Source organism: Theropithecus gelada, chromosome 17 (genome assembly GCF_003255815.1).
Source record: "Theropithecus gelada isolate Dixy chromosome 17, Tgel_1.0, whole genome shotgun sequence".
Classification (NCBI taxonomy): Eukaryota; Metazoa; Chordata; class Mammalia; order Primates; family Cercopithecidae; genus Theropithecus; species Theropithecus gelada.
This window is the reverse complement of record NC_037685.1, coordinates 64261296-64277701: the sequence shown is the minus strand read 5'-3', so window position 1 is coordinate 64277701 and position 16406 is coordinate 64261296. Positions and strand designations below refer to the sequence as shown.

The window sequence follows — 16406 nt, the reverse complement described above, 5'->3', positions numbered from 1 at the left end:
GATGAAAGACATCAACCTGCAGATAAAACTGGTCAGTAAACCCCAAGCAAATTAAATAAAATGAAAAGCATACCTAGGCATACCATAGTCAAACTGCTGAAAACAAGAAATTTAAAAAAAAAAAAAAAAGAAAGAAAAATGAACTAACATGATAGCACAAAACGATTCTTAAAAAAAGAACAGAGCGAAAACAGAAAATCTATGAGTAAATATGAGAACACGGACTATTCAACAAAGATATTGTGGCATTTTTATACTGAAAATAGACAACTTTAGCACAAAGGATCGAGAGGCAGATACAGCTGAATTGTTTTAAACTTTTTGCATTGTTCTGATGGTGGCAAAAGCATTAATCACAGACTACAATAAGCCAAACATAAAAACTGTAATTCTAAAATAATACAATCAGGTTTAACTAAAAAGCTAATGGAAGAGATAGAATAATAAAAAGCACTTAACTGAGCCAGAAAAAGGCAGGAAAGGAGAAAATAAAGGAGAGACTGGCATAAAAGAAAATAAATAGCAAAATGGTAGATTTAAAATCAACTATATAAGTAACTACACTAGAGCTTAAACACTATTAAAGAACAAAGACTCTCAGATGAAAGAACAAAATCTAAGTATAATATGTTTACATGATACACATTTTAACCATGAGAACATAAATATGTTGAAAATAAAAGGAAAAATTTTATCATGCAAACAATAGCTAAAACAAAACTGATATGGCTACATTAATATCAAGCAAAGTAGATTAAAAATATTCATAAAGATACCAAGTGACATTTTAAATTACAAACCGTATCACTTCATCATGAACATATAACAATCCTAAACTGTATGTTTCAAAGTATATAAAATAACTTCTCCATCTATCATTAGTACTTTCTATCCTGCTTTTCCTTTTTTTCACTGCATTGTTCACAACCTGACATTATATATTAATTTTTTTTCTTTTTTTTTGCTTATTCACCCACCTCTAATATAATGAAAGTACCACAAAAGCAGGGACTTATTCTATCTTGATCACACTTTATCCTCCGCAAAACTGAGTAAAATTTTTGAGTGCCTGGCACATAGTAGGCACTTAATAAATGTTTGCCAAATGAATTAATAAAACTGTGACTGGCAACTTATTTATTTAGTGCTTATTTTTAAAGTTTATATTATACATTTATTTGGTTCAGTTACGCAATTATTTAACTTAATACTTAAAAAACCTCTGTCCGCCAACATTTTGCATGAGAAGTTTAAACAAAAGGTTTGGAAAAAGTTACTGAGACATGTTTCCACTTCATGAAACAAAGGCTCCAAAATTAAAAATCATCAAATGTGCCTTTCTCCATTTAGTATTTAAATATATATGTTGATTTACATAAACAAAATAATACACTCACATTAGCTTTCATGTTTATTCAACTTCACAGAAATCTAAAAATGTGTCTGAAAATTGGTTATCTATTTAAATATCAATTGTTCATCATGGTGACATAATACTATGTGGTGGCAGAGATATGCCTAATTTAAACAAATTCTTAAATTCCTGACATTCTTACAAGTGGACAAAATGAAATCTTAAAAATCAAACTTACAAGTTATAAGAAGATATAGAAAGTAATTTAACCTTTAATACCTGGAATAAGTTTTACAGCCACGTTTGTAATTTACATATACAGTGGAGATCACTGAAAAAGCTTCCTGTTGCACTGCAGCAAGACATTTTATTATAATGTGGATTAAACAAATTTGCTACAGAGTGCAGCAAGATAACCTCACTGAGGAATAAGATTTTCATAATGGAGCTTGTTACAGGGAGTTAAATATTTTCTTAATGTTATACAGTACATATTTTCTAAACGAACATTATCACTGAATAGTCTGCTAACAATTGTTAGCAATTAATGTTTTATACACACTTAATTTTATTGTAAAGTATGTGGCTTCTATAAATGTTAGTACATGAAATGTTAATACATGAAATGTTAAGTTTAAACGTAAGATAATCCCCTAAGATGGAGACTCGAGACATCAAAACTGTGATTATTGCACCTATTTCTCTACCAAAAAAAAAGAAAAAGAAAAATTTACATCGTAATCCACCCAAAAAAAGAACAGACAGGTTGTAAAATTACAGACTCATTGGCATTGAACATAACAAAATCTACAATGAACATTTTTTTGTGAACTGCTGTACAGCATTACAAAAATGTGCAACGAAATTTGGTTAACTATGATCATGCAAATAAAAATCCTTCACAATCATTTTTTCGTATGTTTTATAAAATGTTCTTAATGATATATTTCCATAAACATTTCCGGTGCAATTTAATCAATGACAAAAATACAAAGCTATTCCTTATTCTTTATGTTATAGATTTTAAAACATGCCTTTGTACTGCTGAAACAGAAATTATGTGTTTGGGAAAACCGAGCTAAGGAACCATTTCAAAACCAATGTATCTTGATCCAACCTGAGCTGCTTTTGATATATGACAGCCTCTCATAATTACTGGTGTCAGTATTGTTGTAAATGAAGAATAGTTAAATATGGAGAGATTAAGACACAATTCAAAACACTTTTTAAAAAATAAATGGCTGTTTCATAAACACGAACAAATCTTTAAAAGAAAAATAATCATATCAACTGCAGTATACATTGGCAAATAGTAAAATGTCATTTTCCAAAATAGTAGCTTCTTTATTATATGCCCCATCTATTATAACCAATCTTGGAAATATACCTTAAACATAATGGTGTATCATATGAAAATGTTCCACTATTCAATGTGATAAATTTAATAAGTTAGAATATGATTTTTATTTTCCTCTGGTGTTAACCATGAAAAAACATAACAGCACCTAAAATACTAAAATGAATTTAGGTAAGCATTAAGTAGTAACCTACATGTTTTGGTTCAAAATACAGTTTATACAACTGTACAAAGGATACCGCCTTAAGTAATTTATTTCTGTATTTTGCAGATTACAATGAAGGAAAAAAAAGACCTCCTCTAAATCCAAATAAATTTCCACTTCTCCCAATCTGGACAAAGTGGAATTTCATTCAAAGTTCACAAGACTGTGACAACTACAGTAGCTGATATAGTTGGATATACCACTTCTACCCTGCCCCACCCCCCAGAATCAATTTTTTGGCTCCAAAATAAAGTACAATAATAAACTCTTGATGAAAAACTATGTTATGGGGCAATCTATCATAGGCTATGGCTAAATATGAATTTACAGAAAAGAGCACATCCCATTTTCAGCACTTTTTTTCATAAACATGCAACTCACTATAAAATACAAAACACTTGGCTTTCAAGAACAGCTTTATAAAGACACACTGCATCAATAAAATTTTTTCTTTCTGATTAACTTTACACTGTTATGGAGAACTGGAATTTTCCTAATGTGTATATATCAGGTTTTATATTATAGTGTAATTTGCATTTTTTGAACATAATGTTCAAGAGGAAATATCTATACACAATAACATTCTAGACTATTAAAAACTCATTCAAATTACAGAATTTTATTGATACAGTAGATTAATAAAAACTGAAAGGATGATAAAATGGGATAAAGAATTCAGTACATTATTTTATAACACACTCTTTAAAATTAAAATACTTTAAATCTTTCTTCTTAAAATTTTCATTGCCATGAAAGGCCAGAAAATTCTGGGACCAATCAATACTGAGGTGTACAGTAATCCAAGAACTTCAGGACTATTTCACAATTTGCATGGTTGTCCTCCTATCAGAGGCATCATTCCGGTGTAATGGCAAACAATTTAGCACCTCTGAAGATTAAGGGTGCCCAGGAGTAAACACTAGGTAAGATACACAAGGGGAAGAGACCATTTAACTCTCCAACAAATAGTGACATCAAGAAAATGACACCAATTGTTGAAAAAAAAATTTTTCACAGTAAAATTGCAGAGAATACAAATACAAACACTGACAGATTACTGCTTAAGATCTATCCTAACAAATTCTTTTCAAATCAATAGATCCAATAAACAGTTGGGTACTGTCAGTTTAAAGCCGCAGATAAAAGCTATACAAGCACTTCAGAAGTCAGAAACATTAAAAAAAGAAAAAAGATATTTACAAGTTTCTTCTTTATGTCTACACAGCCATCGCACATTACACTTTCACAAGACTCCATAGTCAAGGTTATCATGCGTATGGCTAAAGCATGTGACCACAAATTGTATGGGGTCACCAAAGTAAGGTCCAACTGTCCACTCTTCAGCAGTCCCATTTTGTGCATCAAAGGCTTTATTCAGCCTCAAGTTTGACCAAAAAAAAAAAAAAAGATTTTTCCAAAGCTTTCACAGAGAAAGTTATTAATTACATTTGTTCATCGTCGTTCCCTTTTAGCACTTCGCCGCCGTACCTTAAAAGGAAAGTCACCAGATGCTTAATTAAAATGGGTATATGTGCATAAGATATGCAGTAATCATTTTTAACCAATCTTTATTCTCGTTTGTTCCTGATTTTCTTTGCTTTCCTTTCCCTGAAACTTTTTTATCCTTACTTTCTGCCCTGGCATCACATATTCAGACCTCTATAATATTTGAACCCTTACATGCTCACAGACTTTCCCAGAACAGCAAAAGAAAAAAACTATTTTACTTTTCTATCACAGAAGTCAATGTCTACAGAAAGAAAAATAACTCAAACAGATTAATCATTTTTCTACTTATGTTTCCTGTGGTAAATGAAAACATTTCACATTTATGAACTTACATTATCTTTCTGGGAAAGTAGTTACTGAGTTTGAATCTTAACAATTATCAATACAGTAAAATAACCTAAAATTCAAACATATTATCATTTACTGGCAGGCACTAATGAAAGCATAAAACTTTAGTTCAAAAAATGTCAATATTAACAATAGGAATAAAAAAAGGGTTTTAATTTACTATGTAGTTTTCTCTGGTGAAGACATCAATCGTTACTGACTCTTCAGCCTTCCTTACTTTGATGTCCCCCCAAAACCCTTTAAGAAACAAGCCAAATTAATTTGAGACCACAATTAAGCATATTTTCCTGTGTACTTAACTCACTTATTCACAAACATGAATCCTGGTACAGATAGGAGTTCTGATTCCATTAAATACGACAGAACAGTAGAGACCAATTCTGAGACTTGATTACAGAACTTGGGTTTCTCAAACAAAGATGGGAGAAGAGCTTCTACTTAAATGTATTATATTTTTTCATAAAAGAAATATCTGAGTTGTATTAACCGGTAAAGTTATTTATTTATTACTTTGAAAGTCAAGAAGTGCTGGGTGCAGCAGCTCATGCCTGTAATCCCAGCACTCTGGAGGCCGAGGCAGGCAGATCACTTGAGGTCAGGAGTTCGAGACCAGTCTGACCAACATGGTAAAATTCTGTCTCTACTAAAAATACAAAAACTAGTCAGGCATGGTAGCACTGGCCTGTAATCTCAACTACTTTGGAGGCTGAGGCAGGAGAATTGCTTGAATCTGGGAGGCGGAGGTTGCAGTGAGCCCAAATCGTGTGCCACTGCACTCCAGCCTGGGCCACAGAGGGAGACTGTCTCAAAAACAAAAACAAGAAAGTCAGGAAGTAACACATCCCTACTTCACAAAATAAGTATGTATTACCAATTTTATGAATTCTCATTCAGCTCAAACTTCAATTCCAAAGGCTGATTTTATTCTGTGTAACTAACTTCTAATTTCTATTATGAAACCCAAATAGAAATACCAAACAGAGAGTTGTAAAATATAAACAGTAGTATACTTAATGCGTATCAGTGTCCTAAAATCAAGGTACAACTTAAACGCTTAAAGTGTCAATATTAGAATGCTATACATTCAGTTCAGACTTGACATTTACATTCTCACTAAGCTACACCTATTTGCTTAGTTTCGGGTTTCCATAAGAGATGTTCTCCATTATCCAACCTGGTAGATGAAACGATGCTATAAACTAATGAAGAAAAATATATAAATACTTAGAATTAGACAAGTACTAAATGATCTAACCAAACATTTACTGTTTTTATATACCACACCACTCAAAGAAACTTTGAACACATACATTTACTGTAGAAACTTCCTCCTCCTCTGTTTCTTCCTGTGGAATATCATCATTGACAGGAGAGCTACCCTGAAACACATCTACTTCTTCACTTGAATCATTTTCCTTAGTAGCTGCTTGTTTGGAGCGTCCTACACGGCTAGAGTAAAACACATGTAAAATACAATGAACGTTCCAATCTTTCAGTAGATTACCTCGTTAGAAGAAATGCTTCAAGTATTTCATCAATTGTCATATCATGTTTACCCTCAATTACTTTATGAGACAAGAACATTTCTTTAATATTCTGAATCCTACACTAGCATTTAATCACAGAATCTTACAAATTATCTACCAAGTAACAACAAAAAAAGTGACTGAAAACATACAATAAAGGAATTCAAAACATAACTCAAAGTCTTTTCCTTTCATCTTTCCTAATGCAGTAAAAGGCATCTATGTCTACTGAGCTGCTCTAAGCAGAAACGGATTTTGCTTTGAATATAGTGTACCAGTCTTTGGCCTTACAGATTCTTACAGAGATCTCAAATTCATTCACTTCTCTCCACATCTCCATTGCTACCACCTAACTCAAACCATTCCCATCTCTTGTCTTATCTCTTTACAAAGTTATCTTTTAAAAGCACAAGACAGATGATGTCACTGCCACTACAGAGCTCCCCACTGAGCTGAGAATAATTTGTAAACCTCCTTAACACAGTATACAAGGAACAGTAGATGGTCCATGCCTACCTGTTCGTTCTCATCTCTTTCTGCTCCCCAACTCCCCACAACTACAATTCAGCAAACCCTTGCCTTCCTTTAGCTTTCTGATTTTGCCAAGATTTTTCTCACTTCAGAAACTTCAAATACAGTGTTCTTGCCACCTGTTCTCTGCCTGTCTAGCCCCTACTATTCTCAAGATATCAACTCATTGTTACTTTTAAAGAAAAAGCTTCCTCACTCCATTGGATGGTAGAAGACAAGAACCACGAACCCATGAAAACAAGAACCATGTCTGTTTTGTGTCCCTAGCACCTAGTACTCTCTGAAACACAGGAGGCATCAAAAAATATGTAATAGAACCACCTAATCAAATGGATCCCTCTTGATAAATATTTACTTTTTAAAATTAGGAACATAACTTATCACTTCTATAAGCAATCCAAAATGTGCATTTTTTAACTCATGCTCAAACCAAACAATTTTTCTACTTGGTTTGGTTTTTCGGGATTAATGAAACTATAGAAATTACATGAAACATAATGACAATCTTTTTCAATTTCATTGATGTCAGAACAAGAAAAAGAAACAAATCCTAACATACGTTATTATGTTATATCTAGCTCTAGAAAGACCTTCCCAGTGAAAGGAAGATAGGCTTCCAAGACAGACTACAGAATCTTTTTCTGTATCAATTTTTGTTTTTTAAAAGAAATACTTACTTGGTTTAGAATATTCACAGGACTTGTGTAATTTTAGGAGAGCACAATAATCATTTAAACCCTGAATTTCATGATGTCCAAATATAAACAAACTAAAATTATGAGGTTTGTTATTTCCTTGTTACATCATTCATGTGAATTTTATTAAATAAAGGATTCCTTAAGAATCCTTTGTTTAGAAATACTGATTTCCTTTGGCTGAATCCAAACACATTTATAAAGCTGCCACAAAAAATGTACTTACCTTTACTTTTAACCTGATAGAAAAATTACATGGAAGATGGCATGAAGTACTGGCTAGACACCCAGGCAACTTTTCCTCTTCCTGTGGAATACACAGGAATAGGAAAATCTCTAAGATAATTGAGTATTTAACGACAGTATGTTGGCAACTCTGAAAAGTCAAGCCACTGATGTAATTATGTATGGGTGGGATTGCTCTCAGAAAAAGTGTCCTAAATTTCCGACTAATAGAAGACATGCTACTTTATTTCCACTCACATAACTGAGAAGAAAAAATACTGTCAAATCTACAAATTATAGCACTGATATTCTTATGACACTAAAATTTGGGGTACACATTGTTACTATACCTCTCTTATAAATGTGTTTGTGTGAACATCTAAAACTATATACATGTTGATGTAGATACACGAACTGGATTAGAAAACAAACAAAACCAAGATATCAAACACTTGAGATCAACGTGATAATTTGTATGGATATAATTTTTAAAAAACAGTACCTGTTACTTTCCTACTACAAGTTCAAAGAATAAAAACAGAAGCATAGACCTGTTTTCTTTCATTTAAAAGAAAAGGTGCTAATGAGAAACATTAAAAAAAATGGTTTTGTGGAATGACGAGGCAACCTGGTCAATGTGTGGTGATTATTTAAAAATATCTTATCATTTCCTTAGATATCATAAAGTCTGTATAGGAAATAATATGCTATTTGGTATCCACTTATAAAGATTTGCCTACACCTGTAAAAATGTACAAGATAGTTTATTGAGATATCAGTCACTCAGGTAAGTTTATAAAAATTTTATCTTACCTAGTGTAATGGGGCTAAATAAATGGAATTTAAATATAGCAATATGTATGTTTACAAATTTAGGAACTTTTTCAAAATAATTTGAAATTGGTTTGAAATTTAATATTCACAACTTACACATTTTTTTTTGGTTGTGATGGTGATGGCGTTTTTGATGGTCTTCCTCGTCCTTTCTGTGGTGTGGATTGTGTGGATTCAATTGCACTAGATTCAGGAGATTCTGCTCTGCTTTGGGAAGACCCAAATGTGGATAGCATCAAATTATGATTTATAATATAGTAATGAAATAGATGCAGTTTAGAGTTACACATGCTTACCTCTGCTGTGCTCTCCTTGACACTCGGTGCTGTTTGCTTTTGGACTTCTGTTCTGTATTTCCACTTTGTCTTTCTTCTTCTTCCTCCTCCTCTGGTGCTGGAAGTCCAGATTTTTTTTTGCTTCCTTTTTTAGAAGTTTTCAATGTTGGCTCTTCTTTTGGTGTACTTCCACCAAGAGGTTTTGGTGGTCGGCCTCTCTTACCCTTTTTTGGTGGACTATTCTGTTCATCTTCATTTTCTAATATATCTTCTTTGAGCCTCTTTTCCTCAGGCCACTGCTGTTCATCAGATTCTGAAGCCGTATGGCCTCTTTTCCGACCTCGCTGACTGCCTTTAGGTTTCTGTTCCTGTACCAACTTAGTCAAGTCATCCATACCTAATTTCTCCTCCTGTTCTGTGACGGGTGTTTTTTTCCTGCCTCTAGGCTTCTCCAATTCAGACTAGAGGGAAAAAAAAAATTCACAATTTATCGTTACGAAATTGTGAGTATACATATTTTGAGGAAAGAAACAAAAAAATGTTATCTACTGTTGTCCCAAACATGTACCTAAAATATACAGCTCTTAAATACACCAGAACTGTATTTATTTGCTTTTATTATAGTTTTTAATTTGAAAAACTTACCTGAGGTAAAAGGGTACATTTTCACTCTTACTTTTAAGTTGGAGTGTCTTCAAAGGAAACCTCTCAAGATCAGTATCTTATTATATTATAAATTTTAGTGAAGAGCTATCTCATTAAAAAGAGCATTATAAATTCAGTGCTTGGTCCTAAATGACAACTATACTAAAGTATCTGTTTTGATAGTCAATATAAGTAATTCTAATTTTACCACACAGTGCGTAAGACATAAAATATTAACTATATGACATGCTTACAACATCATAAAAGAAGCATTATTTTACAAATGGAGGTTGCAAGATATAAAAGGTAAACATATTCATCATTTATTATAAATTTTGGAAACACTTCTGAATTACAGATACTGCTTCTTTCTAGGTTTAACTAACAACAGAAACAACAAAAAACCAATGGCTTTCACATTTAAAATAAAATCCTAGTCTATATTCAGAGAATCTATATGTGAACCAGCGTGAAGGCTGAAGAAATTCTCCAAAGACCCAACAATAATTTGTATGTATGAACACTTACAATTTCCAAAAATCTGCAGCAATTTATATTTTCAAACATCACTGAAAAGAAAACAACAAAAACTATCAAATTATCTGTAACTTTTTCTAACTTTAAATTGATTAGTTTCCTGTGTGTGAACTGCATAATTACATCCTTGGTATTGTGTCCTTTGCCAACTTTGATTACTGGGGTGTTAGTGGGTTTTCTCTATATTCTTCTATGCTTTTGTGTATGCCTCTATGCTTACTTTTAAGTGTTATTTCTTTATTATTATTATTATTTTATTTTTGAGACGAAGTCTCGCTCTGTTGCCCAGGTTGGAGTGCGATGGCGTGATCTTTGCTCACTGCAAGTTCCACCTTCCAGGTTCACGCCATTCTCCTGTCTCAGCCTCCTCCCAAGTAGCTGGGACTACAGGTATCCGCCTCCATGCCTGGCTTTTCTTTTTTCTTTTTTTTTTTTTGAGATGGAGACTCGCTCTGTCACCCAGGCTGGAGTGCAGTGGGGCAATTTCAGCTCACTGCAACCTCTGCCTCCCAGGATCAAGCGATTCTCCTGCCTCAGCCTCCTGAGTAGCTGGGACTAGAGGGCATGTGCAACCATGCGCAGTTAATTTTTGTATTTTTAGCAGAGATGGCGTTTCGCTGTGCTGGCCAGGCTGGTCTCAAACTCTTAACCCGAAGTGATCCACCTGCCTCAGCCTCCCAAAGTGCTGGCATTACAGGCATCACTGCACCTGGCCTTTAAGTGTTATTTCTTATTTGCTTTGGACTGAATTGTGACCCCCATAACAAAAAAAAAAAAAAAAAAAAAAGTATGTTGAAGCTCTAATCCCAATGTGACCCTATTTGGAGACAGGGCCTTTGGGAGTATTTGGTTGAGATGAGGTCATGAGGTGGGACCTGCAAGATGAGATTAGTGTCCTTAGAAGAAGAAATACCAGTGAGTGAGCTTGGGTGCCTTTCTTCTTCCCCTCGCCCCACACCTCTCATGTGAGGACACAGGAGAAGGTGGCATCTGTAACCCAGGAAGACAGCCCTCATCAGGAACCAAATCTGCTGGCACCTTGATCTTGTACTTCCAGCCTCCAGAACTGTAAGAAAATACATTTCTGTTGTTTAAGCTACCCAGTCTGTGGTATTTTATAATGGCAGCTTGAGCTGACTAAGACACTATTGTATATTGTTTTAGAATAGAATGTGAGGTGAGATTCTAAACTGGATTCTCCACTCCCAAAGACACATTCAACCATTTCAGAATCAATGATTTGTAGTGCTTCCTTTATTTTGTATGTTTTGAACAAGAAGAATATTTACGGGCTATCATAACAGAAGCACAGTATTTTACTAAGTATAATTATGTGTCTGGTAGGGCTGAACCTACCTATATTTCTGCTCCTTTTATATCTATTTATTCCTCCACATAGACTTGAAACAAAATCATGCTGGAATTTTACAATTATATATTCACTTGGAAAAAACTGTCATCCTTTTTTACTCCTATTTCCTAAACAGGAACATGGCCTATCTTCTCTCTCTTCAAGTCTTCCAGTTTTGAGATTTTCTACATATAGGTCCTCCCTATCTCAGTTTTGAGATTTTCTACATGTAGGTACTCCCTATTTCTTTTTAAGGTTATATTTAAATCTATGAATCTGTCAATCAATCAATCAATCAAAGTTTGTTGTTGCAGTGGTTCTTGTGATAAAGAAAATAATCCCTTTTCCCCTAAATGTACATCTGATACAAAGCAAAATTATCAGAGTAATGTTAGTTACAAACAAAAATATATACACAGGTAAGGATAGATTTTCAATTGCTTGATTTTTCTAAGATTACAAAACTAACAATTCGTCAAACATTCTAGAGCAATTCTAAAAAACAGTGGTGACAGCAGGTTGTTTTGTTTCTGATTTTTAAAAAGAATGCTTCAAGTATTTTGCCTTTAGGAAGAATGGCATTGACTACTGATTTAAAATAGACAAAACTTTTAGTACATTAAAGATGTATCCTTCTGGTACTAGTTTACTAAAAGTTCGTATTTGTCAAGAACGGATTTTAAGTTTTATTTATGTCTTCTAGGCACGATCTGAAATTATTTGTTTTTGGTTTTCCCTTTGGTTTATTTAATATATTATTATATTAAAAGATTTGGTAACATTAAGCTATCCTTATATTCTAAGGAGACAGGAAGATCTATACATGACTGGATTTAGTTTGTTTTTTTTTATTTAGAGTTTTGTGCACAAATTAAAAATTAACTGTTACTCAAAGATGAGAAGGTAAAAGAAATGTTAAATCAGAACTAAATTTAAAATGTTACTTCTTATTTTAATTGCTACAATTCTTTTTGATGTCCAAAGATCTAAAAAGGAAGATGATTTCCTTTATGCTTTGGAAAAGGTTGGTGGTAAAAAGAAAACCCAATGTCTACTTTCTTGAGAATACTAATCTAGTTTCCTAAAGCACCACTACTTCTCATTTCTTTTTCATTTTGCATTGCACTGTTTTAAGAACAGAGGGAGTACAAAATTGAGGTTAGAAGCAAAAGATAGGGAAAATATGTTATTTATAAAGCTAAATATTTAAATACAAACATATATGGAAAATAATTCCTTTGCCATAAAATTTCAATGTGAAGCTGGTAACAAGCAAATGAGACCATGCTCTTTGATTATAATCCACTGGTCTTTAAATTCAATTTGTGTCTCATAATGCTCATCTGAGGGCACTTCAGTCAAAACTAGCTTATTAATAAGATTCTCCTAGCACCTCTAAAACTGGACCTAACATTACACATTATCCATGCCACAACAAATAGCAAAAGGCCTCCACTGCAATCATACTAATAGATCTCAAGAGCTCAAAAATTCAAAACTGTTCTATGAAAAATAGAGTAGACTTTGCTCTGTACTATCCCAAAAGGTAAAAGTATACGTAAAATTTATAGGGTAACAGAATATTAAGAATAAAAACCATGTTTCCCAACTTTTAGGGGATGGGAACACTAAGGGTATAAGTGTAGTACACTATAGGTGTGGGTATGAGTGGCCTAGTTGACTTTTCCAACAAATGAAATACATCATGAGCTCTCTGCTTAAAGCATTCTCAACATGGTGACCAGCTCTCATCACTAATAAAGGAATTTCTGCACTAAGTGAGAACTAAGAAGACATAATACCTTGTCCAATTCAAGGATTTTCTTCTGTAAATCCAGATAACAAGACTCTTTTCAAACTAAATGATCAATTCTTAATTTTGCTCATGTGAAATTTTTAAAGCACCAATAAACATCATAACTTACAGTAAATATAGTGAGAATTCGGTAAAATTTTAGATAATTCTTTCTCGGCCGGGTGGTGTGGCTCAAGCCTGTAATCCCAGCACTTTGGGAGGCCAAGGCGGGTGGATCACCTGATGTCAGGTGTTTGCGACCAGCCTGGCCAACATGGTGAAAGCCCGCCTTTAAAAATACAAAAATTGGCCATGCATGCTGGCACACAACTGTGGTCCCAGTTACCCAGGAGGCCAAGGAAAGAGAATCACCTGAACCCGGGAGGCGGAGGTTGCAGTGAGCCCAGATCGCGCCACTGCACTCCAGCCTGGGCGACAAAGTGAGACTGCATCTCAAAAAAAAAAAAAAACAAAGAATAATTCTTTCTAAATAGAAAAACACTCTGCCAAAATAAGTTACTGGAGAAACATGAAAATAAACTTCTTGGCATGTGTAATGTTGGACCAGTAGAAGACAAGATGTACAGTAATATTTTAGAGAAAGCAAAAGTAATTATTTTTCGGATAACCTCTCACCTCTATTAATCAAGTAGATTCAAACATTTTAACTTTTATTATTATGATAACCATAATCAAAAGTCGTAACAATGAAACAGCAGCAACAATTCCTTTGGGCTAAGTCACTTACTCTGATAAAGTTTACCAGCTAAGTATCCATAATTTACATACAGATAAGAAAATTGATTCTGATAGCCTAATCAGTTATTAAGAAAATGATCTGAAGCTGAACTGTAAAGTCAAAACAAACCCAGTTAAGTCCAGAGTTGTGTTAGAAGACATAACTGTATTTTGTGTCTATACTAAAAATTCAGCAAATCTGTCTTAAAATAACACAACTATCATACAAGTTATCATTTTATTATTTCTATTAAGATTTAAAAACTGAACAAGAACTTGAGAACTATAGCATTTTCTACCTTTAATAGCAGCTCAATTAGTAAAAGGCTCAAGAAATAAATTAAACGAAAGAACCTTTAAGGATCCTCATTCCATTCCCCTTCTCTAAGGCTAAGTCTAAATATCCTATGTTAACACCACCACCACCACCAACAAAACCCCAAGCAAATGAGGAAAACAAAACAATACAAAAACCAAGCAGTTGAGTATGCAACTGGCAAGTCTAATACCAAAAACCTGAACAATTGAGATTACTCATCACATTCATAAGGAGCACAGATTCTACACACTTAAATTACAGAGGATAATTATAAACTCAGATTTGTGATTAAAGCCACTAAAATAAAATGAAAATATAAATTTGATAGTCATGTTAACTGGTTTCAGTGTAAACATTACTATTTACTAAGTAAAATTATTATTAATATTATTATAAAATCAATGCAAATATCTCACCCTTACAAGATCAGAGTCGTCTCGTTTGTCACTTTTTTTCCCCGGCAAAGGTGAAGACATTGTGTAATCTTCATTTTCACTGTGATCCATTTCAGAACTATCAAGCCTTTTAATACAGATATTTGTAATTGTTATTACAATCAAATAACCTTAAAAGCTTTTTCTGTCCCTAGTATAGCTTTACAGATTCATGGGAAAAAATGTCATTCTTTTCAAAAATGAACCAGTTTTATTCTAACATATTTGATACTAACTCAACAAGCAATGAAGCTCATTTAATTCAATATAGTGAAGAAATTTTAAAAATCAAAAATTTAAATCTAGTTTTTTCTTTTTAAAACCTAAATTCTATTTTGGGGTCAGATCATAGAACCAATTAAAACTTTTCTTGTTGGCAGGTTAGCTTGGTCTACACACTGCAACCTGCCCCAGTTCCTTACCCTATTCTATTTTTTCTTCTCTCTGTAGCATTTAACACCCTCTAACACACCATAATTATTACATCTATTACTTACTGACTACCTTCCTCTGCTAGAATATAAGCATGAATCTTTTGTCAATCAATTTTACTTACCAATGTATGCCAAGCACTTAAATCAGCGCCAAGCACAGAGCAGGCATTCATATAAAGGTCCAGGCTTCTGTCCTGGGTGGTCTCATGTTTATCTAGTTTTTAAAACTATTCATACATTGTTGAACCCTAAATCTCAATCTCTGGTCCAGCTGCACTGAGTTCTAAACTCACATATCCAATTGTCTACTCAACACTTCACTTGAAACTCTAATAGGCACCTGATCTTTAATGTAACCTAAACAGTCATTTGAACACTCTTCTTATTCCCACTTCCCCAAAACACACACATACAAACAGAGCCTGTTCTTCCTCAAGGCTTCTGTATCTCAGTAAATGGTACCACCATCTTTCCAGTTATTCAGGTAAAAAGCCCAGGATACACCCTTAAATCCTCCCTTTCCCTAGCTGTTCACATCCAATCCATCAGAAAGATCATCTGCATCTAACATCTAAATAAATCTTAGAGTGGTCTAAAGGTAGTGAGTTATTCTCAACTGATTGTTCATAGTTAGTTACACATCAAACTCCTTGTTTTAACTCACTCCTCCCTTCTCACTACTGCACTTGACTACTCTTTAAAAAAAAAAAATCTGAAATTTGACTATTTACCATCTTCTTCCCTCTTCATCCCTGCCATAGATTATGATTCGCTGACTCCTGACTGGTTTTTCTACCTCAATTCTAGCTCCTCTATAGTACATTCTGCACAAATCATCAAGGCAATTTAAAAAACACACACACACACAAATTAGATTGCTAGACTCCCTGGCAACCCTTTCAGTTGCACTTAAAATCAAATCCAGATTCCTTACCGTGGTTCACAAAGTCCAAACATAATCAGGCTACCTCTTAACTTCCTCTCATAATTTTTCCCTCATTCCTACTCTCCAACCAAACAGGTTTCTCAAATATACCTACTTCATTCCCCTGGAAACAGTCCCACTAAACAGATGGAATTTGGAAGAAAAAAAATAACAAAACAGATTGGTCACAAGTTGAAAGAAAGTTTAAAGAAAACTATATTGAAAAAATATAAATTACGACACTTTTGTGTTGAGTAACAAATGGATGATAAGGAGAGGGTGAAATTATACTTATCTTGAAAGTAAACAAGGGAAGTCAATTAAGATCTCTGAGCAATGAAATAACATCAAAACAGCAGTATTTTTCAA

The 16406-nt window shown here is 33.5% G+C and overlaps 1 protein-coding gene across 2 annotated transcripts in view; it reads right to left on the bottom strand.

Moving 5' to 3' along the window:
* Positions 1-1398: 1398 nt before the first annotated feature.
* PDS5B (PDS5 cohesin associated factor B) overlaps positions 1399-16406 on the bottom strand; it is a 182770-nt gene continuing 167762 nt past the window's right edge. The window contains exons 31-35 of one of the 2 annotated variants that reach the window (XM_025364578.1): positions 14661-14766; positions 8881-9320; positions 8681-8791; positions 6084-6222; positions 1399-4404 (exon numbers count right to left, since the gene is read on the bottom strand). In XM_025364578.1, coding sequence (XP_025220363.1) covers positions 4369-4404; positions 6084-6222; positions 8681-8791; positions 8881-9320; positions 14661-14766 — 832 coding nt within the window. In that variant the 3' untranslated portion in view covers positions 1399-4368. The remainder of the gene's footprint in view (positions 4405-6083; positions 6223-8680; positions 8792-8880; positions 9321-14660; positions 14767-16406) is intronic. The other variant, XM_025364579.1, reaches the window with a different exon arrangement.